This window comes from Acromyrmex echinatior, chromosome 14, assembly GCF_024713525.1.
Source record: "Acromyrmex echinatior isolate Ae372 chromosome 14, ASM2471352v2, whole genome shotgun sequence".
Taxonomy (NCBI): Eukaryota; Metazoa; Arthropoda; class Insecta; order Hymenoptera; family Formicidae; genus Acromyrmex; species Acromyrmex echinatior.
Genome location: NC_141865.1, coordinates 9,456,844 through 9,482,695, shown reverse-complemented (window position 1 = coordinate 9,482,695; position 25,852 = coordinate 9,456,844). Strand labels below are relative to the sequence as shown.

General features: G+C 30.1%; 3 protein-coding genes and 1 long non-coding RNA gene across 7 annotated transcripts; 3 read left to right on the top strand and 1 right to left on the bottom strand.

The window, feature by feature from the left end:
• The first annotated feature begins 78 nt into the window (after positions 1 to 78).
• LOC105148858 (uncharacterized) lies at positions 79 to 2,107 on the top strand. Its single transcript, XM_011060849.2, has 4 exons — positions 79 to 217; positions 547 to 762; positions 1,259 to 1,432; positions 1,542 to 2,107. Exons 1-4 carry the CDS (start codon positions 164 to 166, stop codon positions 1,833 to 1,835), a joined length of 738 nt encoding a protein of 245 aa, XP_011059151.1. The 5' UTR covers positions 79 to 163; the 3' UTR covers positions 1,836 to 2,107.
• Positions 2,108 to 2,245: 138 nt separating this feature from the next.
• LOC105148857 (uncharacterized) lies at positions 2,246 to 4,776 on the top strand. Its single transcript, XM_011060848.2, has 4 exons — positions 2,246 to 2,472; positions 2,787 to 2,978; positions 3,343 to 3,516; positions 3,598 to 4,776. The coding sequence occupies exons 1-4, from the start codon at positions 2,425 to 2,427 to the stop codon at positions 3,874 to 3,876; spliced, it is 693 nt and encodes a 230-aa protein (XP_011059150.1). The 5' UTR covers positions 2,246 to 2,424; the 3' UTR covers positions 3,877 to 4,776.
• Positions 4,777 to 5,366: 590 nt separating this feature from the next.
• LOC147907426 (uncharacterized) lies at positions 5,367 to 5,937 on the bottom strand. Its single transcript, XR_015547344.1, has 2 exons — positions 5,716 to 5,937; positions 5,367 to 5,605 (listed from the first exon to the last, which is right to left on the bottom strand). It is a non-coding gene; the product is annotated as an uncharacterized LOC147907426 (long non-coding RNA).
• A 1,525-nt stretch (positions 5,938 to 7,462) lies between these two features.
• On the top strand, positions 7,463 to 25,066 carry Gfat2 (glucosamine-fructose-6-phosphate aminotransferase 2). 4 transcript variants are annotated; one of them, XM_011060844.2, is made up of 15 exons: positions 7,463 to 8,067; positions 16,372 to 16,479; positions 17,092 to 17,181; positions 17,317 to 17,460; positions 17,538 to 17,704; positions 17,914 to 18,055; positions 19,057 to 19,083; positions 20,578 to 20,598; positions 22,155 to 22,312; positions 22,391 to 22,630; positions 22,712 to 22,910; positions 23,060 to 23,304; positions 23,384 to 23,539; positions 23,607 to 23,735; positions 23,859 to 25,066. In XM_011060844.2, the coding sequence occupies exons 1-15, from the start codon at positions 8,061 to 8,063 to the stop codon at positions 24,102 to 24,104; spliced, it is 2,079 nt and encodes a 692-aa protein (XP_011059146.1). In that variant the 5' UTR covers positions 7,463 to 8,060; the 3' UTR covers positions 24,105 to 25,066. The 4 variants fall into 4 exon arrangements, with proteins under 4 accessions (XP_011059146.1, XP_011059148.1, XP_011059147.1 ...); XM_011060846.2 differs by lacking the exon at positions 19,057 to 19,083; XM_011060845.2 differs by lacking the exon at positions 20,578 to 20,598.
• The last annotated feature ends 786 nt before the right edge of the window (positions 25,067 to 25,852 follow it).

Genomic DNA, 25,852 nt, shown 5'->3' with positions numbered 1-25,852 from the left:
TAATTCTCCCCTCTTTCCCTACCACCTCTCAAAGTTTGTCCAAATGTTTTTTTTTATCATACCTTATATATATATATAAAAAGGCGCAATTAATGTAATACTTATCAGTTATTCGAATTCGCATATCAACAGAGTCACTCCCAAGTGATACCAATAAGCAAGCATGAGAATCGCTATAACATTGTGCTTTTCGGCTATATTTTGTATCATAAGTACGGTAAGTTCTTATCTTTTCTTTACGAGAAAAGATTGTGAAGAAGATAGCCAAAATGAAAGTTTGTACATAATAGATAACCGTACATAATAGATATATTTTAATTAATATATAATACTATTTTTAATTTGAAATAAATATTTGCTAAAATTTTGAATAATTTTCTTCTTTAATTGATTAAAGTTACGTTTTTATTATCTTATATTTTCATTGACTAAACTTAAGTTAATCTAAATCGGCGAGATTGCAAGAATGTATTACTCAAAGTAACACTGTCTTTAAATGTCAATATGAATGTGAATATAAGTATAGCGTTCATTTTTCGTATTTAGGTTTATGCTGCCATTCCAATAAATTTTGACTATTTGGAAGATGAACAGTTTATAAAAGTAAAAAATGCGAGATTGAATGTGGAGCGTATTGTACGACGAATTGAACGTGTCCAGGCTGATACTAAAGAGGATGCTTTGTTGACAATTACGAAAAGATGGAATCAGCAAACGAATAATTACAGAGATTACGTTAATCTATTGTTCAATTCGATGCGCGTGAGTAATAATTCGAATCAATTTGCAATCGAAATGCTCACTTGCTTATTTTGTTCAATTTGTCCGTAATCATTATTAACTAAAGTTGTTACACATATACCGAATAAATATATTTAGTTTTAATAATATACTGTGAAAATATTATGTTGCAAAATATTGTATTGTGTCACTAAAAATGAGCCAGTAAGTAATCAATAGTAATATGACATTAATATTATAATTTTACACTCAACAATATTTAAATATAATGTAACATATATAACAATAATTGTACGTAACAGTAATTATTGAATTATTATTGTGAAATTATTATTATACATTGATGTTATGTTACTGTTAATAATGCTTACTTGGGATATAGTGTTAGAGTCAATCGTTTTTTTAAAACAGACTAACGATATTGCGCGATATCTTCATTTTCATAATTCAAAATAGAAATTTGTCACAAAATTTGCAAATCGAGTGATTATTACAAGTCATTAACTTTGCATTCTAGAGGGAAGTAAATAACGCTAAAGTTAGAGGTGTAGATGTACAATATTGTTACGATACTAATTTCTGGGCCATAAACGAGCATGGCGACATAGCGTATCAATCTGCTACAAAATGTCAAGAATCTGCTGAAAAGTCTATTGAAAACAGCCTTGGATTTCTCGATAGCCTCAAGTCGGTAGGTTCTCATTGTTATTATTTTATATTATCAAATCATCATTTTTTTTTGTTGCGACCTGAATGTAATTACTATGGATTGAATTTAATCGTGTCAATTTTCTCGACAGCTTGGATACGACCTGATAAAAGAATTGAATGATGTCTTCCTGAACTGCTATGATGACGATACTACTAAAATGCATAATTGCTTCCTAAGCGAGTTCGGAAAAATCAATAACTCTGTAAAGGAGTTTGAGCAGAACGCCAAATACATCGAGTATAACGCATTGCCAGCGTCCAACTACGTCGTTCTGCAGGCAACTCAATGCCTGAGCAACGCTTACATGTTAGCGCGTTTCGAAAGTCAGGGCGCAATGATGTCTAATTCTAGATGCATTCGAAACGCCGTGAATAAAAACTGAAGAGTTTAATCGCTTAAAACAGTCTCTTTGTCGATTACAATTTACATTCAAAATTATACTTAAGAGAAAACAATGTATCTTGAGAAATCAATATAATCAATTTGACAAAGATATGCTCTGTGTACGATTATGCGTGTATCGAAGCAATGCTTTGGATTATATATTGTATTAATATATTGTATGCTTTATACGATATATTTTTAAAGATATTTTTTATGTACGCGTATAATGTACTTAAGAGAAATAAAAATAATTAAAAAATTATTAATAAATGTTATTTATCGATACTTATTTATCGATACTTTTCCTTATTCGTAATTGATATTTCAATAAATTCTTAAAATTGTTTAGAATACTTCGTGTCTTATCGTTATGTGGATTATATACTTCGTTTTATCTCTCGGATAAAATCTAGTAACTTGTCGAAATAAAAGTAGTATTATAATATTCCATTAAGATAATGATACTCCATTAAAATCCCATGTTTTATTAAGACGTCAAAATATATAAAAGAGTAAAATTAACATCAATTGTCAGTTAGTTTACCTCTGACAATTGAATAATTCTCGAGTGAAATTAACAAACAAGAATGAGAAGTGCCATAGCATTATGCTTTTTAGCTGTACTTTGCTGTACCGTAAGTTTATTTTCTCCTTTGAAAAATATAATTTGTAATAAATATTTATTATTATCCTGCAGAATATTAATTTAAAGTTTAAGATTACATTAACATTAAGATTATGTTGTAAAAAGAAGGTTGTTAAAAATCAATGTTTACCAAAGAGAAAAATTAATTTTATTATAAATTTAGATATAAATTTTCTTTATATCATCTTTTATCGATATAATAAGTCATTTTAATTAAATTTACATGTATTAATTGAATAATACAAAAAATATGTTTTTTCGAAACAAAGCATTTCTTAATATTAATGTTATTTTTTATCTTAGACCGATGCAACTATTTTGGACATTTTATTCCGTCAAGTGCAGAACACGAAAATAGAAGTGGAAAATACCATACAACAACTCAAACATATCCGTGAAAACACTCAGAAAGACGTAGAACTGACAGTCGAGAAATGGTTGCAATTATCGGAAAAGTACAATAATTCCGCCAAATCAATACTCAATATGATACGAGTAAGTAGTTATTCGATTGGTTTTATAATCAGCTGTATGAGTTTGACAGATTTTCAAAAATATATAAGGTATATGTATGTAGATATCTATACCAAAATATAAATTTTTTTATATATATTGCAGTGTATTGAAAACATTAGAAACTATTAATTAGTTTTTCAAATCAGAAGCACGCTTAAATTAAAAGCTATACGAATCTAAACAATTAAACAACATTTCGAATCTATCAATCACAATATATATTTATCAGTTTTCGCGACACTCTTGATAAGATGGCAAAACACAACATTTGATAAAATGATATAAATAAAAATGTAATACAGCTTTTTTTTAACTTAATTGTTGTTGCCTTTTTTATCGTTAGAAAGAGGTGGAAGATGCCAAGGCGAGAGGTAGGAATGCTGAACAATGCTATAATGTCGCTCTTATTACTCTTAAGATTAATTACAACACAACATATATCGATGCCCAACAATGCCGAAAAAACGCCATGTGTTCTATCAACAATAATCTTGGTTTCAACGATCAGCTTATCAAGGTAAATTCTCACAATCGCACATATCACATATACTTTCCATTGAGTGATTAATCATTAAACTCGTGTTGATTTTTTTTACAGACCGGACACGAGCTAATAGATGAATTGGACAACATCTTTTCGGACTGCTACAAAAAATATTCGCGACTTATCGACATTATAAAATTGCATAGTTGTATCAGAGATCAGCATAGAATAAGTAAGATTGGCGTAAACAATTTAAAGAAGGATACCAGTTCTGCTAGGTCTATCGCTAAAAATATCAATCAACAGACTACTAATTGTCTGAATAAAGCTTTCTCGATCGCGCGCTTAAAAGTCGTTAGATCAACTGCTACTAGATGCCTCAATAATGTGTAGAAGGAACATTTATTTAATTATATTGCATTGATACACAATTTTTATTGCCATAAAGAAATTAATCATGCAAGAAAAATCGTCAAGGCATTATTGATTTGATTAAAAACCAATTTCGTAGTTATGTTTCGGTAACAGATTAGTTCAATAGATTTAGATAAGTTAATGTAAGTAAAATTCACGATATCATATATGTTTCGAGATTTTATAATTATCTTTGAAGGACAGTTTTCTCTCTCTCTCTTTTTTTTTAAATAGAAGAAATAGAAGAAGAATATGAATAAAAATAATTGTAACACATTACAAGAATTACTTGTTAGTATAATTATGCGTTTCCGAAAAAAAACTTTTTGTAAAAAATACATTTTGCAAAACATTACGTCATAAATTTTTTATAAAAAGATATATAATTATAAGAATATAATAAGAAGAATATTTTAGACCGTACATGTGAGTACGTACATGTAATCTGAAACATCTGTCTGACGTACGGCTTAAAATTCACATCTGGAATGTCATAATGGTAAAATATAACTGCATCTGTTTAATCTAAGAAATCATAAATCATCGATATTTCGTGAATGTCTCAACCTCATTTCTAATAAAAATAAATGAGACAAAATCAAAAAGTTCTTTGATATAAAATTTCGATAAAAGGATAATTGGATCGATAAAATTAGACGTAATTATATTGATACAAAAGTTTTTATAGCGCTGCTATCAATTATTTTGATAACATCATACAAAAAATTGTTTCTGTATTTATAAATTGTTTCATAGTTTAAAAAATATGTTTTCTTTTATCTTTATATTTAAAGAATGTATAACATATTATCAATCTTTAATTAATTATTAAAGAGAACAATAAAAATCGATATATAATGTTAGAATGTCAGAAACGTACGTACATGTCAGCAATTATGTAAAAAAAAACCATGCTTAGTAAAAAACCACTTTTTACCTCTTGCCTTTTGTCAGCACATTAGTTGATAAGAAATATTGAAAATTATAAAATATTTTTTTGAAATATTTTCTTCGATATATTACGATATAATTACGGCACATTAAATGACTATGGTATCGCTAGACAGGAAAGTTCTCACAAAATCGATGAAATTGTTTCATTCGATATACGCGACGAAATATTAATTAGATTATATCTTTTCTTCATGTAATATAAAATCAAGTTATTAAATTTCTTAGATCTTTTACGCATATACACAACTCGATCATTTACATATCTTACAATTATGATATTTCAGTTGTATTGCAATAGGCGATTATTAGTTTGTAATAACTTTATTATACAAGGTGTGTGTTTTCTCCAACTTGATCATTTAAAATATTGGGTCATCTAAAAACCGCGGATACTTTTTAGATGACCCAATATCTCCATTGAGATCTCTTTTGATACGAAAAAACACCACAGAGGATTTTGTTTATTGATTCGAAGGGGCAATGATATGAGCAATTCAATTATGATAAGTAAAAAATTTTCTCAATATTATATTTTTTGTATTTTCAAGGTGTACGGACGATTTTTCGACAGTAAAAACGTTAATGAAAAACGTTAACATTATTTTGTCGAATCCATCTCAATTACCTATGGAATTTTACTCATGTGCCAGTCAGGAAATGGAAGTAATTCGTTATGTGTAACGAAGTTACAGTTACAAGTACTTACTTTTTTGATAATTTTACTGATAACTGCGTTACTTTTTTCCTTTGGTAACTGTAACGGTAACGAAGTTACATTTTTATGGTAACGGTAACGGAATTTTACAGTTATTTTTATCGTTATTTTGCACGATTGAATACGATACAATTGAACAAGCCACTTACAGCGTTTGAGACTAGAAGGCCCTCTGCGGTGATTGGTCGTCGATTTTAGAAAAGTAATGGAAAAATAACGAAAAGTTACTTTCTCAAGTAACGAGTTACTTTTAAAAATCGGTAACATGTTACTTTTTTTACTCGGTAACGAATAACTGTAATTTGTTACTTTTTAAAAAGTAACTTTCCATTCCTTGCATGCAGTATATAGCAGCGAATTTAGCAATATAATTAGAGAGAAACCTGAGAGAGGTCATGCCGGTCTTTTTTCTGTTACCGTCGAAATCGCCCATACACTACTGCCAGCACATCCATTTTCAGTTTCGGAACTACGTGACTACATACATTTTCTGACACTGTCGATAAAATTGTTAAAAAATATTTAAATATTTAATGGAAAAATATGTTCCAATATCTTAAAGTTGATATTCAAACTTTATTTTTTTTTGTAATTTTGTAGTTTTGAATATTAACTGTAAGATATTGAAACATATTTTTCCTTTAAATATTTTTGTTTACATTTTTGTATGAAAGAATACATTTTTCTCATTTTGTTAACTATATTTAGTTATAACAATTTATATATAATTTGTTATAAATATACAACTTTACAAATACTTTCTAAAGATGTCAAATACGTAAAAATTGTTTAATAATTTTTATATATTTGTAAAAGCAACGAAAATTAAAGTATATATTTTAAATAAAAAAATTAAAAGAGTTATTTAATATTTATTATTGTAAATAACTACATTTATATTTAGGTTTTATTTAACGAATATTGATCTTGTCGATATTTACATAATTTTTTTCAAAATTCTTTATAACACTGTTATCTTGATTACATGAGTTGAATTTTAAATGTGTGACAAAAAATTCAAGATAAGTCGAATGGGTACCCTCATATTAGCGAGATATTAATAATTGTAATTTTTGAAAATAAGATTGGTAAATTTATAAATAACGTTATATATTTGTATATATAAATTTTTTATATAGTATTATTTTCTACAGTTAAATTTTTCTTTAAATTCAATTTGTATAGTTCGGCTTATCTCGAACAATTGGTACCCGAGAATGGGACCTCTATAGCTCGTTTTTGCTAAATTATACCTTAAATTGACAATATATATTTAGAAAAGATTGAATTTATTAAAAGTCTCTATAATTGCTAATAATTATAGAGACTTATACTAGTAATTATATTTTGTAAATACGGGCTGAAAATTTGCATAAAGATACATAACTTTGTAATTTTATAAGATAAAATTCACAAAATTAACTTGTTTGAATTTTCAGTTTCATTTATTAAAGTTCAACTACTTTTATTTACAAATGTAGGAGATGCGAAATAAAAATTTTTCATTCAAGGACCCATTAAACTATCTCTCCTATGGATGGATCGGCACGCTTTTATCCTGAAGATTTAGTACAGAAATGAACTACATCTATTTTCGAAGATACGATTTTATCGATAGTGTCAAAAAATGTATGTAATCACGTAATTTCTAAAACTGGAAATGTATGTACGAGCGATTTCGACGGTAACAGGAAAAAGACCGCCATAGCTTTTCTCAGGTTTCTCTCTGGCAATACACATCCATAACATCACATCCATAATTGAATTTGTAATCTGCTTTACCGACCATCCAAGCCATCTCCGTCAAGTAGCGTGCTCTGCATCGCATTAAACAAATGCAACACGGTAATGACCGAATTTCAGCGGATTCAACCGAAGCGAGCAAGTCTTCGATCTTTGCTCCTCGCTAGCACTCATAACGCAATTCACACGTTCAATCAGCTTCATCGCAGTCAGCGCAGCTGCGAACGGGTCGATCGAGTGACAGGAAGACGAATAATATTTTATATCATACAGCGTCTCGTGCTCGTGCGATTACTCGTGCCCGTGATCGGTAAAACCGATCGATAAGCAGGGCTGCTCGGTCGGTTTAGTCGCGCCGCGCCGCCGGTTTGCAGAATCGCAGCTCGCATTCTCGCAGCTACGTAAACGTGTGCTACGTCATAGTGTGTACAACTACACACGTGCATTTGTGCGCGCGACCGCTGACGTTGACAGCTCGTTGCTGCTGGTTGCTGCTTTCACACGTGCATACTCACGCTCGCGCGCGCACACGATTGCCGTTCGTACGTCATAAGAACCGAGAGCACGCTGTCGAACGGCTCAGATTGTGTTTCGGAGCAGTGCGTATCGCACGTATATCGCGAATATATCTAGCAAGAGTGACAGTCCGCTCCAACTTCTCTATCAATTTTTTACCCTCTGTTTCTCCGTTTTTTCCGTCTGCCTTCTGCTCGTGTCTCTACATACGTGACGAACGAGCAACCTTGATAACATGTGCGGTAAGTACGTACAGTTAGCGAATTTTAAGCACCGTCGTTGTCGCCGTAGCTGTCGCTTTCTCCCGGCCGTGTCGTGCCGTTCCGTGTCGTGCCGTACCGGCTTGACGCAGTCGATGTGTAGTAAATTCTATTTATTTATTCACGCGTGTAACGTTATGCACTCGTGGGTTTTGTCGGATCACCCGCAAGTGCCGTCATCGTGATAATTTGATTATCGTATTCGGAAACGACGATGTGAAATGCGGCGGGATTACGCCCAGCTGCTGCGTGGAACATATCGAGACATTGGTTTCTATATATCGTGCCGGTATGCAATCGTTGAATTATTCATTGACATAACGAGATACCAACAAATGGATATTCTTTTTATACATGAAAAAGAATGATTTATCTTTCCATATTTTTTGTGTCAAAAATAAATGTAAAAATTACACGCAGAAGAGTTAAATAGTCATTAACGATTATTGTTTTTTTTCTTTTTTCCTTATGAAATGCTGTTGTTTTTAGCACATTATTATTCTCCGAGAGAAAACGATAAATCTTACTTATCACTTAATGTAAAACATATTTTTAATTTTATCATCACTTATTGTTAGTATCGTAAGTGAATATTTTGTGAAGAACAATATGGATATTTTAATAATGAACTGTACTGAATATTTTAATATTTTAATTATTATTTATTTTGTATTTCAATTATTCAATTTTATCTCTACTATACATGCATATACATGCATACATTTATATATGTATATATTTGCATATATATTCCTTTCTAATTACTTATGTTTTATTACCAAGATTAATAAAACTCTGAATATTTAAGTATACAGTGTACATATTATTTGGAATAAATTTTGTTAATCGTTTCTATTTGAGTTTGAATATATTGGTTCTCTAATTAGTAATTATCAGATAGTGATAGATGAATATGTAATATTTGCGATATAGTTATTCTTCATTTTTATGCGCTAATTTGAGAAATGTTCGTCACCTTTTTTTTTGCAAAACAATAAAAGGATGTATTATAATACGTTCGATATATATAAATATCGTGCAAACACGTACACGTACACGTATCATTGTAAGAAAGCTTGTCATTGGGCTTCTAAACATCGAGCGACATATGTGTTCTAATTTTAGACAAAATGTTAGTTGATTATTAATAAAAGTAGTAAGTTATATGTACTTTAACATAATAGAGTTGCACATTTCAAAAAGCTATATCCTTCATATGATAATTTTGTTCTAATTTTTTTTGCGCATGTATATACATACGAACAATTTTTGTTCTACATAATTTGCAATATGATATGATAATTGGTTCTGCAACCATGTTTTACGATGTATAACGACTCTTATAAGAGGAAAGAATACGCTGATGTATATTTATATTTATGACCGCTGAATTTAATTTTAAATATGTTAATTCTGTGTTTTATGGATATTTGTAATTTTACTGAAGATGGCCAGATTGTGGCCGAAAATTATTTATCTAAATTATTTATAAACGTAATTATATATTAAATATCGCAAAAATATCTTGTGCTGTGGTTTTATGCTTTTCTTTTTGTTAATTTTTGATTTATAAACCACATTTGTTATAATTATATACAAACAATTTTTAATAAAATTTCGTTATTTTTATAGTTGATAATGACAAAGTATGACATATCACTAATTTACAGCAAAATAAACTGCTTACACATAAACAATTTCGATAATGTCATTCGATAATGTTAGATTGAATAACGTAATGTAATAATGTAAATTCCTGATTCTTGCGACAGTTTTTGTTTTGGAATAATTTTACGAATCTTTACGACGGCTTATGTGATTTACATTCGAGATTTCGATGCGATCATTTTACATGGTGTAACATCTTTCAATGAAAGTATGCCGCGCCGCGGTGGCTCGAAAATTCATTACGGAATTATGAAAGGATTTGCGCAAGTCTCGCGAGAGAGTCACGTTTTCGATTATGTTACTGATATAATCAACGAGTTTTTTTTTTTTTTATTAAATATCGTGACAAGAGAAATTGCTTAACGGATATTTATCTTACCGGTATGATTAGAGATGTAAAAAAATGATATTTTTGACTTCGGAGAAAAGTATTAAGTAAAAAACTAGTGTTCCATTGTAAAAAAACGGTATTTTTGATCGAATTACATAAAACTCACGAAAAACCTTAGAATTCATTGGTAAAAGAAGAAACAGAATTCATTTTTCTTGTTATTTCGATATTTTTTAATACTTTTATCTTTATAATTTTATGTCGAAGCAGAAATATGTATTATTCGCTGTTGCAATTCTTAATGAGATGATAATAGATTAATAGGTCTGTTTGTAATAGGTTGCTTGCACTCTTTGCATTCAGCATGCATCTCTGTGCCTTCTCTAATAATTTCAACACCCGAATGTAATTTTTAAATAATATCACTTTAAATGCAAAAATTTGGGGAGATTTCAAGCAATGCGAACAGATCTAAATGACTTAAAAAAAAATATCCGAGTAAAAAACTGTCAAAGTAAAAGGAAAAAAATCATTAATTTCCGAATTTTTTACTCTAAAATTCTAGTATTTTTCTTATTATTTTATTTTAATAGAGATGTAAACGGAAAAATACTAAAAAAGTATAATTTAGCAATTTAGTAATTTAGTAATTTAATAATTTTTACTTTTATTTGAAAAGTAATACTTAAAAAATAATTTATAATTAAGTCAGCTGTGACAAATTTTAGAAATAAAAAAATTATAATTTTTTTATTTTTAAAATTACAATTTGTCGCGCAGCTGATTTAATTATAAATTATTTTAAATTATTAATTATAAATTACTTTTTATGTAATAATTAATTGGAATGACGAATATAATGATCGAAGACTCGTGGACATAGGAAATGTCACATCGGTGATGCCTTGGTGTACATTCTCGCAGGAATGTTATGGCCTGCTATACGTTTTTCCCATGGAATGTTCGAGACATTGCTTCCTCGTACGTTGACCTATACATAGATTGTGTTTTGATATTTACCAGACAGCTCAACAGTTCTAAATATACATAACAGTCATGTTGGATTGTATCCTCTTCCACTGAGACCAAGTTTTAATAAAAATGTCTATAGTAATTATATACGAATATACTTATTAAATCTATTATTATCGATTTTTAGATTAAAAAAATATTTCATTTTTTAAAGAATTATTATTTTCCAAAGATTATTCGAATAATTTAAAATAATTTAAACTTGGAGTATAATGCGCCACAAAATATACGGGCGATTAATTTAAAGCTTATTCCTTAAATTTAGAATTCAAAACACTTGCATAATTCGAGAGAATTTGCCCATTATTTTATACTGTGACTGTACAAATTTTCAGGACGAAAAATCAACTTCGATAAGAAAATGATTCGAGCATGTTCTTGCATGCAACTATTCTTGCCACAGCGTATAATGGCTTTTTAGTGATATATAATTTCTGATCTGATACGAAGCGATTGACGACGCTCGATTCAGTCGAGTGAAAGTCTCTTTTTCGAGGTGTGCGAACCTGAGCGAACCTGAGGCAAGAGGGTGCAGCAAAAGCACAGGACAGTTACATATGACATTTAGACGCGACAGAGATATCCACCTTCGGCTCCTTTCTCCCCGATTGTCCCCGTCACTTCGATTGCTTCGCGAGGTTTCATTGCTATGAATAAATTCATTTTACCAAGTATTCGAGCGAAAAGTGTCTAAAGTATTGGAACGTTTAAATTATTATTAAATGCATATTGTAAGTACTCGATTTTACATCGTTCCAGTATTATATTCAATACTTTAGTCTACTGTAGTATGAAATATCCTTCCTGTACAAATACTATTTTACTATACATATATAATCTTATATAAATATGTCCTTATATAATAATTATATAATTTGTACATATAAGTATATTTATTATATTTTATATTGTATTATAAACGCGCAAACTTTGAATTGCTTGTCACTAAGATAATAAACTAGTCACTAAAGATAATAATAAAAAAAAGAAGTAAACTGCTTCAATAAGGATATTCATGTAAAAAGAAAAAAAAATGTAAAGGAGCGTGCGTGTTAGTTGCTCGTCAATTAAATTTGCTGTGTGATTGCCGTGAGGTTCATACGAATATTGTGGTCAGTAGGTCGGAAGGCCAAGTTCTTCGTGCTAGATGATGCTATCGCGATTATCCATCGACTGCCTTCTGGTCGTTCAACCGTCGGTCTCGTTCATGTCGGCTGTATTTCAATTGCCTTTGCGTCGCAATAAAGTTTTGACATTTTTCACATTAGACAAACGATCTTACTACCAGCGAATGTCCTCAAAGAATAATTGGAAATTTTTGATATCAATTCTCATGCTTATTTTTCATGCCATATGGAATAAGATATCGAAATAAGTCTGAATTTATGCCTCATTCGAATTTTTTGCTTGCAAAATGCTTATATCTTGATTATCTGTTCGTTTAAAACAGAATAGAATGATATATTTTTTTTATGCTTAAAAAGTATTGTAGTAATGACACAATTTTGAAAATGCATTTGTACTGTTTTTCTAACCAAGATATGATAACGAATTGTAATTACATATGATCGCGCAAAAAAAAGTTATCGACAATATGATATGGAAGGGGTATTCTAACAAGGGAATTGCTTTGAAAGAATACTGTCTAAGAGGGAGAGGGCTATATTCCTTCTCATAAAATTATCTCTATCAATGTAGTTAATTCTGTAGCTTGACAATGATATATGACATTGTTTCGATAGAACACAATGATAAAAGTTTTTGAATATTGCCCCTTTCAGGTACATCCGACAATTCTTAATTATGCCGCGTTGCTTGATAAGAGCTTCTTTATCACTAGATTGTTTATCATCTGATAATCTGATCGGTTTTATAGCTGATTTCCGTAAATGTATATAAAAGGAAGAAAAATGATTAATAAATTCTTGCGATTTCTTCTATCGCTTTGGATATTCGTATCAATCACTGTAGGAAAACTCTCTTATCGTTCAGTACGATTAAAGTATCTCTTCAAGTCTTACTAAAGTTGATCGATGATTGTACAGTCTTTCTCAGAGATCTAAATCGAGAAAGAGAGAAAGAGAGAGAGAGAGAGAGAGAGAGAGAGAGAGAGAGAGAGAGAGAGAGAGAGAGATTTTTTTCTATTTCGTGACGATATAAAGTTTTGTAATAGGATATGAATAATAGATATTTTTCAGGGAATAGCATATCTAAAACGTAGATTTTGCTTTTTATTCAAAATTGTGCAAGACAAAAAATATTTTAATTCTTATCACTAAGATAATGAAGTTGTAAAAGAGTAATACTCGATAAGCACTAAATATTAATGTTACTATTTTTATTGCTTATCTTACTTTTACATGATTATTATACATGATTATGATACATATCGATGTTTACTTATAGTGTAATAACGTTTCATTTGTATTTTCATTACTGATGACGCAAATATCTTCTGTTGAATTGATAGTTCTATTTCCGAGTTAATTACGTTTTTGAAAGATGACAATTCTTTAAAGTTTAATGAATAAACAGATGTAATAAATTATTTGGTAATAAATTATTATGACTACTATCAATATCGCACTCAACAAGATCGCGTTTATCTAAGGGAAGGGAGAATTACAAACATATTTAGGAAACTTTCGAAGTGAAATCAATCAAAATAAAAGTGGGATAATTAAGTGCGTCTAAAATGAATACTAAATCTTTCTCATCTATATACACTAGAACATCACACTTCGTTCGCAGTCATTCTTAATTATGAATCAGTAACCTTATTTGGAAATGAAAGAAATTTTATATTCTTTATAATAAAATTTTTTTTACATTTAAATTATTAAAATTTTTTAAAAGTACGTACTTGTTTATACTTTATTGTATCCGATTGCACTCGAAATGTATGTAATTTCATCTGATTAGCATTGGAAAGTTATGCATTGTTACAATACATTGACAATGCTATCGGATATCTATCTATGTACATTGAAACGATAGTAAAATAGTTTCTTAGAAAGAATAATTCGCTCAAATCGATATATTCTGATCATATTGCACAGTCTAATTGCAGAGTACATACTAGTGTTCGATCTATACATATAATAAATATTAAATTATTGGCTGAAAAGATTTGAGAAATCTCATCTTTCATTTCCAACTATAACAGTTTTGCTAAATATTTTATTGTTATCATTATTCGATTAAGGTTATTAGAACGGCAATTTATAATTCGTATACGAGAACCTCTGGTTTAAGATAAACACAAATTTTTATTCTTATTCCGAATTTGACGATGTAAAGGGTGTTTTTTTAAGCCCGATAGAACTTGAAATTGTAAAAAATAAAACAAAAAATTAAATTAAACAGCCGCGGTGGCCATATGCCCGAAATCATTTTCAAATGTTAATGCCATGCATTGATCTTTCGACTAAAAAAAATTTTTTTATTATAATTTAATTTTTGTGTTAGTTTTTACAATTTTAAGTTCTATCGGGCTTAAAAAAATTTAGCGGGCTTAAAAAAACATCCTTTATATAAAGACACAGTCCGCGATAATGATAATGTGATGTGTCTGAATATCTCTCGTTTAGCCTCATGCACATAAACTTTCCCTTTCACCGCGTGCGTGTGTCTTGAATTACCTGTTCTCTCTCGTCATTAGGCCAACCGGGATCTCCGGTCTTTCTTCGCAAACGTTCACGGATATCAGCTTTTTGCATTTTTGTAACGCCCCATCATTCGACATCGTTGATGGATATACGACAGTGGCATACAGTTAATATTTTTTTATTTGGAACATTAAATTTAATCTTGTTTTTATTTTAATATAAATTGTATGTCAATTTCATATTTTAACTAACAATATATCATATTTGTACATTATAATTATTTCATATGGTTACACTGAGAAAATGTTCTGATACCAGCAAGGAGTACAAACGAAACAAATTTTGACTTGTAATTGAATTTCTGATTATCTCGAATGTTTGATAAGTCTGATTTGTATCTTTCTTGAACAGACATCTACTAGAATTCCAATTAATGAGACCTTTTTTCCAGTGTATAATGTAATATAATATTAATTTTTCAAGATTTTCTTTAATATTATTATTCCAATTATAATATTAATGCGTTAATACAACAAAAGAATGCAATTTTTGAAAATTTCTTTTAATATAAAAAAATAAATAAAATTTTTCTTCGAAATTAAAAAAAACAAAGGAAATTAGGTTTTCCATGTTTATGATTTAGTATTCTTTAAGTGGGCTATATGACGTATATTTTTGCATATCCAATCTTTCTACGAATCAGCATGTTAATAAAAAAAATAAAAACAAAATGAAAGGTTTTACCGTGATATTTCTCCACGATCTTTTTGTTCTTGAACAAATAAAATTTTTCCGCATTCTCTCGCGAATACGACCTTCGGGATTAAGAGGCGATACAGAAATCAATGAAATTAAGAAATCATCTATTGTTGTCTACCACGAATGTCTTTGATTTTCTTTGACTGATCGAATATACTTTAGAGAAAAGCAGAAATGAATTTATTGTATTTTAAAATGGATTCTGCAAGAATAAATAAAGAAATATTAAACCAAAGACATTCGCATTAGACGATGGTCTATCTCTTAATTTCACTGACCAGCGTCTCTCAATTCCAAAGGTCACATCTATGAGAGATTGTGGGAAGAGAAATTCAGTCATTTAGAAAAAGAAAAGTAAAAAATATATAGAGGTTAATGTAATAAGAAATGTATGTGTGATTATAATCAATAAATCTAAGTTAAATGTATCAAGTACATGCATGTATGTTATTTTTTGTTGAAGTACAATTGAATCGTGCAAGGATACGGAAAAATTACACAATAATACAATATGTTCTGAGAGAGAGACAGAGAGAGAGAGAGAGAGAGAGGCAGGGGGAGAGGAGGGAGAAAGACAGATATAGTGATAGAAAATTGAAGAAAAAATCAAATTATAAATTTTCAGAAAAAATTTTATCATATGAATATTATTAATTACGTCTAATTATACTAATTAAACACACAATTTTATGATCGTCCACACAAAATACGTTAGACACTATACATGAAGATTATTAATGAATGATTGATTAATAATGAATGATTTACATAGCAATAACGGAAGATGGACTTTAAATTTCTTATTATCAATGATATCTTTTAGTATGGTTATGTTTTTTTTTATCGTGATGATCGATCCAAGCAGTAATTATATTTTTAAATTCCTAGGAATTTTTGCTTATCTAAATTACTTGACGCCGAAGAGCAGAAAGGAGATCTTGGAACTGTTGGTTGTTGGCCTAAAGAGATTAGAATATCGCGGATATGATTCTGCAGGTAAGTCAATATACCTAATCTCGAAACCTCTTTCCTCTTTCGTAAAAGATAACGTGCATTTACGAAAGCTTAGATATTTCAGAATAAAAAACGGAGAAAAAATGAAGCAACAACGAAAACTATTAACTTTGATAGACTATACCTTATAGAAAAATGCAGGATGTTTATGAAAACATAAAATTTATAGAATGTCTGTCGTATTTAAAAAGTGATTTTATTCACAGTCTTATACATAGGTATATTATAGCTCTATATATTAGATATATATTGTATATTTATGGTTTTATATATTATTATATAAAAAAACATGCTACATATGTAGTGTTCTTGTAATTTTTTCTAGAACATGTAAGTAGATATGATTGGAGCTTTAAATATTGTGTAAAGCCTCGAATATCTACCGTGGTAAAAGAATAGCTCTTCGCAATTCAAATTAGATTCCATCTGTATTCAATTCAGCTATTCTATTTCTTTCCATTCGTTTCTCACTTTGATTTGTGATTCGATGATTCGAAGAAAGAAAGAAAAGAAGAGAGCTTTCCGGCGAATAAATGAAAGAGAGTCATGTCGTATCGGTTCATCGGAATTCCTTCAAGAGATGTTCTTTTGCAGGCGTTGCCCTCGACAGTGCGGATGGCAAGGACATCGCGATTATTAAGAAGCAGGGAAAGGTCAAGGCTCTCGAGGAGGAAATATTTTGTCGTAAGTGTCGGTTCAAATTTTCAGACTTGTCCATTTGGTGCATTTCTTGCGCGTCGCGCGATCACTTTTGTCATCGTCGCGCAAAAAGAAATACACGAGTTATTTGTCGTAAAATCAATAATATTATCTTCTCAGGTACTAATCTTGACTTCGAATCGGAAACTCAATATCACGTCGGCATCGCTCACACGCGATGGGCGACCCATGGCGTTCCATCGGAGGTAAATGCCCATCCTCAGCGCTCTGATAGCGAGCATGCCTTCGTCGTTGTTCATAATGGTAATGCTTCTAATATATATGTATCTCGTACCAAAATTTTTCTCTCCATTCTTCACTTACCATCATCTTGAATACAGGTATCGTGACGAACTACAAGGAAGTTAAAACTCTGCTGCAACAGAGAGGATACGTATTCGAAAGTGATACCGATACTGAAGTTATTGCCAAATTGATCCACCATCTCTGGGTACAGCATCCCGCGTATTCGTTCCGTGAACTCGTCGAGCAGGTTGTTCAACAATTGGTAAGAATTATTGATAGGAAAGACGAGATAAAAGTTTTCTTCTTCATAGAAAAATGTAATATATTTTATTAAATCTAAATGTAAATTTGTTCTATATAATTATCTTATAATTTTTTAATTAAAATGTTATAAAATAATAATTTTCAAGTTTTTAATAATAGTTCAAAATAATCCAAGGTAAGATAATAATGAGAAAATCATTATTTTAGGAAGGAGCTTTCGCGCTATGTTTCAAAAGCAAATATTTCCCAGGCGAGTGTGTAGCTACGAGGCGAGGATCACCGCTTCTCGTTGGTATCAAGACAAAAACGAGATTGGCTACCGATCATGTGCCTATTCTTTATGGAAAAGGTAAGCCTGAATATCGCGAATCGATCCAATTTCAATCCACACCACAAGAAATGAAAGGAATATTTCTGACCACATTTCTTTCACCTCCATCAAGCGTTATTAAGTATCGAAATCGATCAAATTATCGATTCAAATATCGTTTATTAATATAAGTATAATATCTCGAGAGGCAAAGAACATTAGGTACATTTTTCCTTACGTGATAATTAATCGGCGAAAAAAAAAACGCATGAAGGCGTTATTTTATTGTTCTAAGATCTCTCTTATTTACCTTATCTACTTATAGTGTCGATCTGGTGTCGACACAATTCTACGTTCGAGAGAAAGGCGACTAATAATAAATACTTACAACTGACAACTAACTAAGCATGCGCTTTTTTCATTAATCCAAACTACAAGACATTCAATATGGAAAAAAAACATGCGATTAAACTATCTGGCTTCATTATTTATGTTGTCATCATGTACACACACACATACACACATACACACACACATGCGCGCGCGCGCGCGCGCGCACGCACACGCACATATATACACGTACACATACATATACACACATTTTGTATTCTTATATTATATAGCATACTGCAACTGATCGAAAGTATTATATCAACGGTAATTTTTCGCGTGATATTTATTAATACATCGCATACGTTTTCACTTATATCATGAAATATCACATTTTATTTTTCAAGATTCATAAATTAGTTTTTATCTTATTAAATAATTAAATATAATAGTATATGTAATTATAAACAAAAATTAATATTTATTTTTATGCTTGCATTATTTTTTTTTATTTTTTGTCATTTTGTCTATCAATACCGTAATTGTTCGAGTAGATGCAAGATTGTTAATTAAAATACTTCCTTTTTAGACTTCGGCAAGTTGCATTGCACGTAAGCTCTCTTTTTACGAGTTTAATATGGATTATTATATAAGTGTTTCTTTTGCATGAACATCTTCCGGTTATGTTCTACAACTTTTCATGCCGTCAGACGATCTTCAATGCGCAATAAACAAAGGTATATAAACTGTTATACTAAACTTATCTCGATTTCTATCCTCAGCATTGGATCTCCCGTTGCAATGAGAATATAAAACACGGTTTTATATTACGACATGTGACAAATCGAAATGTTTCTGATCGATATATCCATTTGATTATTATTACGAATAATTACTATCGAACGTATTATTTTATCCCTTTAAAAAAATCCAGTGGTTGAGGAAATGCCTAAATCGATATTTCTTATAGAACTGTTTCTGATGAAAATTTATTGCTAACACTTGCCGATCTTAATGATCGCATTCGACATCGCGTCTTTGGTCTTTTGTCATTTACAGGCTGTTATCCAACGTTTCGCTTTAACACAGTAACACACACACACACTCTCATTCGCTCGCTAATTGGCATATTTCTATTTTCGTTTCAAGTGAATAAATTTTGACACAGATCGACCTGCTTATGAGACAAGACTTTTTTATAATTTTTTTCTTGCAAATCCACGAACGTTATGCTAGTACACAGATAGTTATTTTTTTCAAATGGCTTTGTAGGAGCGCAAGTTTTGATATTAAAAATAAGATATCTAGTATACAGTGGCGTGCAAAAGTTTCCGGCCAGTGACATTTTGTATTCTAATTTATAAAAAAAGTCTGATAAAATTTTAATCATTATATCGTATTAGTACAAGATGTGGATAACGAAATCTTGTACTAACATCTGACAATGATTAAAATTTTCTCAGACTTTTTTAAATAAATTAGAGTATACAAAATGTCACTGGTCAGGAACTTTTGTACTGTACGTATCTTTTTAAAATTAAATGAATTTTAGAAATAAATGAATTTCAACAGCTGCGGCGAAGCATAGGTATAGAAGATTACAACAGCATTATTGCTTATCGTAACAGAGTACGAATTTCCACCTAATTGTTACATGTAAAAGTCTAAGGGATTAATTATTGGGTAATATTCCTTGATAAAAGCATTAGCCTTCAAAATAATGAAAATAGTAAAACACAATATACATTTTACATTTACAAGAAGTTGCGGCTTTTATACGATGCATATGTGTTGTCACGATAACATGCTTCTCAGGAAATTTTGCAAAAAGTGTATAATATACAAAGAAAATTAAAATTGTTTTATAACAAAATATATTTAACATTAACATGAAATACATTTTTGTATTTTTAATTTCTAGATAGCTTTATATGAAATAAAATAATTAATCTAAAATTATTTTCTTTTTAAAATATAATCTTTTTTTTTTTTTCTTTATCAATAGATATTAGGAGAAATTAGTAAAAAATAATACCTTATCCAAAAAATTAACATATTATTTTCTAAATTAATGCTCATTGCTCGCTCTTTGTGCCGCACCCAGTGTTCATTCAGCGTTTCATTGAGTTTATTTTTGCCGTTCAATCATTATGCTGTTATCGTTGTGGCATTATTTGTGCGCTAATCGTTTTTATTTTCTTTCTCGTTTTCCCGCGTCCCAATCTGTGCAGAAGGTGAAGCACCGTCTCAAGGTAATACTTTATGTCAAGTTTAAGCCTCTCTTCGCTTGCTGTCTATGCCCGATTAACTGTTTCGGTGAATTGATTTACTGATTACTTAAATAAATATCTGTATGTAATTAGTCCTTTTTAACTACAAGCGCTTGGCTGTATTTCCGATTTTTAGGGGTATAGACGATGGCTGGATGGATGATGGACGCGCAATACTGCGCTTTCCGTACGTATACTATGATCTTCCTATTGTGTATAATTTACAAATTACTTCTTGCTTTCCGCCTATAACAGATTCTGCCTATCCAAAGTTTGATGTAGAGGAAAATATAACATACTCTCGGAATATGTATATTTTATTTCTACTCGCTACTATGAATAATTGTTGCCATACTATGCTTATTTCATAAGTGTACATTTCATTAAATGTTGCTGATTTTATATCTTAATCATCGTTATCATTATCGATCACATTATGGCATTATGTATATATATATTTGGAATATTAATTTTATATATATATATATATATATATATATATATATATATATTAATATTCCAAATTGCGAAATACGAATATCTAAATTGTACGAATTCCTGATTTTGTTGTTTGCATTCATCATATGTATTATAATTATAATATCACATATTGCGCCAATCTGGTGTGGGGCTTATAGAAAAAAACAAGTTAAATAAATTAATATGTATTCCTATTTTCTCACATCGTACAGTCATATCGATTTATGATATATGAAAACGAGAATTGTTAGGAAATCTTTATTTTATATATATCGAATCAAATTAGATTTTTTTATTACCAAAAACTTTTTTGTTACCTCGTATTTGTAAATACATATATAATTTATTTTTTGTACAGTCATACATTTTTAGCGAAGTTCTTATAGCAGTTGATCAGATTTAGAACTAATAATTCATGAACTCATAACTGTTAATTTATAAACAAAAAAAGAAAGTGACATTTTATTATTTGTCATAATGGGGCATACGAAAAATTTATTTTGATAGAATGCAAAAAAAGAAAAGTCACATTGTTTCTCGTTTCTGACATTATAATTCAATGTAACAGCAATGAGAAAATAGAAGAGAACATAAATTTAGCGCAACTATAACAATAATTGAGATAAAATTACTAATTAACCGTTTTTAATTAAATTTATCTTAAATATTTTAGATATCAACTTTGATTTTTTTTATCACTAACACTGGTGCAAAATGAATAATTACTACTCGCAATAATATATGTAATATAAAATTTTTATGTATAATATATAATAAAATATTATATCGTGATAACATCTCTAGTTTTGTATTGCATATGAATGTAATTGTTTTTTATCAGCCTTTATTAATATATTTGTTTTACTCATATTTGTCATACTCTGAGAAATTTTTTAATAAAATGGAGATTTCTGTGCAGCAGAATTTCATTCCATTGTATAATATTCTTTTCAATAATGTACTGTAAAAATCAAAAGTTGCAAAAAAAGTATTTTATTATTAAAATAAATTTTTTAAATATTTTCGTAAAATAAAACAAAGGCTCAATTTTTGCGCAGATCATCGTCCACATGGCAGAAATCCAGAACTCCCGGTCATGCCGCGTAGCGAGAGCACATCCGAATTTCAACCTCTTGAGGATAAAGAGGTCGAATATTTCTTCGCTTCCGATGCGAGCGCCATAATTGAGCATACAAATCGCGTGATATTCTTAGAGGTGCGATTTGACACGTTATATTGAATTTTAGGCAAGATTATTTAGCACAAAGAATTATCTTATGCGTCATGTCGATAGGATGACGATGTGGCGGCTGTTAAAGAAGGCGCGCTGAGTATTCATCGTCTTCGTCGTTGCATGGATGATCCTCATGCTCGTGAGATTACGACATTGAAAATGGAGATTCAGCAAATCATGAAGGGCAATTACGACTACTTCATGCAGAAAGAAATTTTCGAGCAACCAGAGTCGGTGGTGAATACTATGAGAGGACGTTTGAATTTTCAAGACAACTTAGTCACCTTAGGCGGAATTAAAGTATCGTCTTATTAACGATTTTTCGAAAATGTTTCGAGGGGAAAGAGTCTGATATTAAAAAGAATATTTTGTTTCACACAGGATTACATTCCTGAGATCAAAAGATGCAGACGTCTTATGTTAATCGGTTGCGGTACGAGCTATCATTCTGCCATAGCTACGCGACAGCTTCTTGAGGAACTAACAGAATTGCCAGTGATGGTTGAGCTTGCATCCGACTTTTTGGATCGTAATACCCCAGTCTTTAGAGACGACGTCTGCTTCTTTATTTCTCAATCAGGTGAGGCAGAAATATAATGTAAATATATGCAAAACAAATAAATAAGAAAATTTAAGCTTGACAAATAATATCGTTTTAACGTGAAAAAAATTACTGAATTATATATACACAAACACAAAATTGAGTTATTGTTATTCTTATAATGATAGGCGAGACAGCTGACACATTAATGGCACTACGTTATTGTAAAAGCCGCGGAGCTCTTATCGTGGGTATAACTAATACAGTTGGTAGTAGTATCTGTCGTGAATCTCATTGTGGAGTGCATATCAACGCTGGTCCCGAGATCGGTGTAGCAAGTACTAAAGCGTACACTTCGCAATTTATCTCGCTTGTAATGTTTGCACTGGTAATGAGCGAGGACAGAATTTCTCTTCGCGCGAGACGCTTACAGGTACATTCACATCCAGGGTGTTGTACTTTTTATTTTTAATAAAATGTAATTAAATCTTACGCATATTTTTGTTACGCAGATTATCGAAGGATTAAAAAATCTCGATAATCTTATTCGCGAAGTATTGAAGCTCGATGACAAAGTCAAGGAGCTAGCCAAATCTTTGTTTCAACACAAGTCCCTATTGATCATGGGCCGCGGATACAATTTTGCCACGTGCATGGAAGGTGCACTCGTAAGTAGGCGATAATAAATTTCTTTGCAATTAACGTTATAATTAACTAATTCATACATATTTGCAGAAAGTAAAAGAATTGACATACATGCACAGCGAAGGAATTATGGCCGGTGAATTGAAGCATGGTCCGTTAGCTCTCGTTGACGATTCCATGCCGGTAATTATGATTGTAATGAGAGACCCAGTGTACGTGGTAAGTTTAATTGAGCAAGTTTTTAATATCCGGCTGCTCTCAATAAATATTATATAGGCGAAGAATTTCAAAGAAATACAGAAATGTGGCATATGTCTCTCAATTCAATAATTTATTTTACAGAAATGCATGAATGCACTTCAGCAAGTTACCGCGCGGGACGGTAAGCCCATTGTTATCTGCGAGGAAGGGGATGAGGAAACGAAGGCTTTTGCCGATAGAGCTCTCGAGATACCTAAAACCGTCGATTGCCTGCAAGGAATTCTCACCGTCATTCCCATGCAGTTATTGTCTTTCCACATAGCGGTTTTGCGTGGTTGTAACGTTGATTGTCCGAGAAACTTGGCGAAATCAGTCACGGTTGAGTAAAGATCGAATGGATTTCATTGTTCCATGAAATTTTTTGGGATTACACAAATTTGCTAACGGTTGGTTGCTACAAATTTTTCTTAATCTATACGAGAGTTATGGATAGAGAAGATAAGTAATTATAAATATCGGGCAATTAATAATTGAATAAAACACACGTGCGCAACCGGCGTCAGAGGAGAGCGTACGTTTCTATCTTTTAAATTTTATTAAATTCATTTAACTCGTATTGCTTATTCGCGATTTAAATTTATATGACGCCTAATAATTGTTTTATCAAAGCAAGAAGATAATAATAATTAGAGATGTATATTAAGTTCTTACCTTTTTCAGAGATGAACTAATTAAAGATTTGCTCTTTGTCTTTTATAAATTTATTATATTGCGCAATATTGATTAATACAAACATTTCTCTTTTACAAAAGTAAAAAAGAATTCTTAATATATATGATTTCAATGCATTTAATATTCATATTTTATAACTCTTATAACATTTAGTTTAGTTTTTAAATATAATTGTCGATTAATCAATGCTTTCTATTTGATAAGATATGACGCGATATAGTGTAATTTCTTTCTTGATCAAGTTAAATTTAAAATTATAACAGAAATTTTCTGTACTCGATAATTATTTTAATGGATAATACGTGCGACATGAAATCGTAAGTACGTATATACGTGTATGCAATAAATATCACAAGATATGTCTAAACGAATTTTTAGTACATATGAGACAGACAACTTTTCCGTTTTTACACAAAACTTTACACATTCAAGACGAAACAGAGATTATTATCTCATTTGATTTTTGAACGGCGATTAATGTATTATACACAAATATGTAATAGTGATTTTTTAGGACATGTATCTTTTTGATAAATCTATGTTACAAATTTGTAAATTTAATCAAAAAATATATAATTACTACTTGATTTATATACAATAAATTTTTCTTTAAAACAGTTAGTGTTCTCATATTTTTCAATCTTATTTTAATTCAAGATAATGTAGGTGAGATATATATATATATATATATATATATATTATATATATATATATATATATATGTGTGTGTGTGTGAGTGTGTATAACAAGTAATTGTTTATTAAAGCGAAATATTGTCGTTATAACTAAAAATTATATAAAATATTTTTTAAAAAGAAAGTGGGAAAGGGGCAGAGAGAGAGAGAGAGAGAGAGAGAGAGAGAGAGAGAGAGAGAGTAAAAAAAGTTACGATGGAATTTTTACGTGTAATTATTTCCATTTTATAGAATACAACATTTTAATTTAAATTTACGTTAAAGCAAGCGTTTAGACAAGTATTTAAAATAATTATAAAAATCCAAAATAGGATACAATAGAAAATAGAAAAAACGAAACGCATAGCAAAATTATTATTTGTGAAAATTTAATATATGCTAACATCGTTTTATCTTTCTTTTCAAAATTAGAAAAAACCTAAAGTAACGCAGAAGGTACTTATTAAAATTTTCAGCGTAGATTATTAAAATTTCTAGATTTTATCAGAGATGATACACTTTAAATATATATATATATACCTTTTAAAATTATTCCCAGATTTAAGATTCTGATTAACATCTGATTGTTAATACTTTTATAGAGATGCTTATTAACATAAAAAATTATTAAATTGTTCGTTAATTTAATAAAATGATATTATTACTCTGATTTTTCTCATGATTGCACTGTTACAAACGCTTTTATAAATTTTATTAACTTTTAAGTTA

Excerpts from the sequence above, each read along its gene's own strand:
- LOC105148858 (XM_011060849.2), top strand. The coding sequence starts at position 164 with ATGAGAATCGCTATAACATTGTGCTTTTCGGCTATATTTTGTATCATA. Across the intron at positions 763-1,258 it reads TATTGTTCAATTCGATGCGC|AGGGAAGTAAATAACGCTAA; the intron begins GTGAGTAATAAT and ends TTTGCATTCTAG. Across the intron at positions 1,433-1,541 it reads TTCTCGATAGCCTCAAGTCG|CTTGGATACGACCTGATAAA; the intron begins GTAGGTTCTCAT and ends TTTTCTCGACAG.
- LOC105148857 (XM_011060848.2), top strand. The coding sequence starts at position 2,425 with ATGAGAAGTGCCATAGCATTATGCTTTTTAGCTGTACTTTGCTGTACC. Across the intron at positions 2,473-2,786 it reads TAGCTGTACTTTGCTGTACC|ACCGATGCAACTATTTTGGA; the intron begins GTAAGTTTATTT and ends TTTTTATCTTAG. Across the intron at positions 3,517-3,597 it reads TCAACGATCAGCTTATCAAG|ACCGGACACGAGCTAATAGA; the intron begins GTAAATTCTCAC and ends TTTTTTTTACAG.
- Gfat2 (XM_011060844.2), top strand. Across the intron at positions 17,182-17,316 it reads CGAGGAGGAAATATTTTGTC|GTACTAATCTTGACTTCGAA; the intron begins GTAAGTGTCGGT and ends TTATCTTCTCAG. Across the intron at positions 23,540-23,606 it reads CGTGCATGGAAGGTGCACTC|AAAGTAAAAGAATTGACATA; the intron begins GTAAGTAGGCGA and ends ACATATTTGCAG.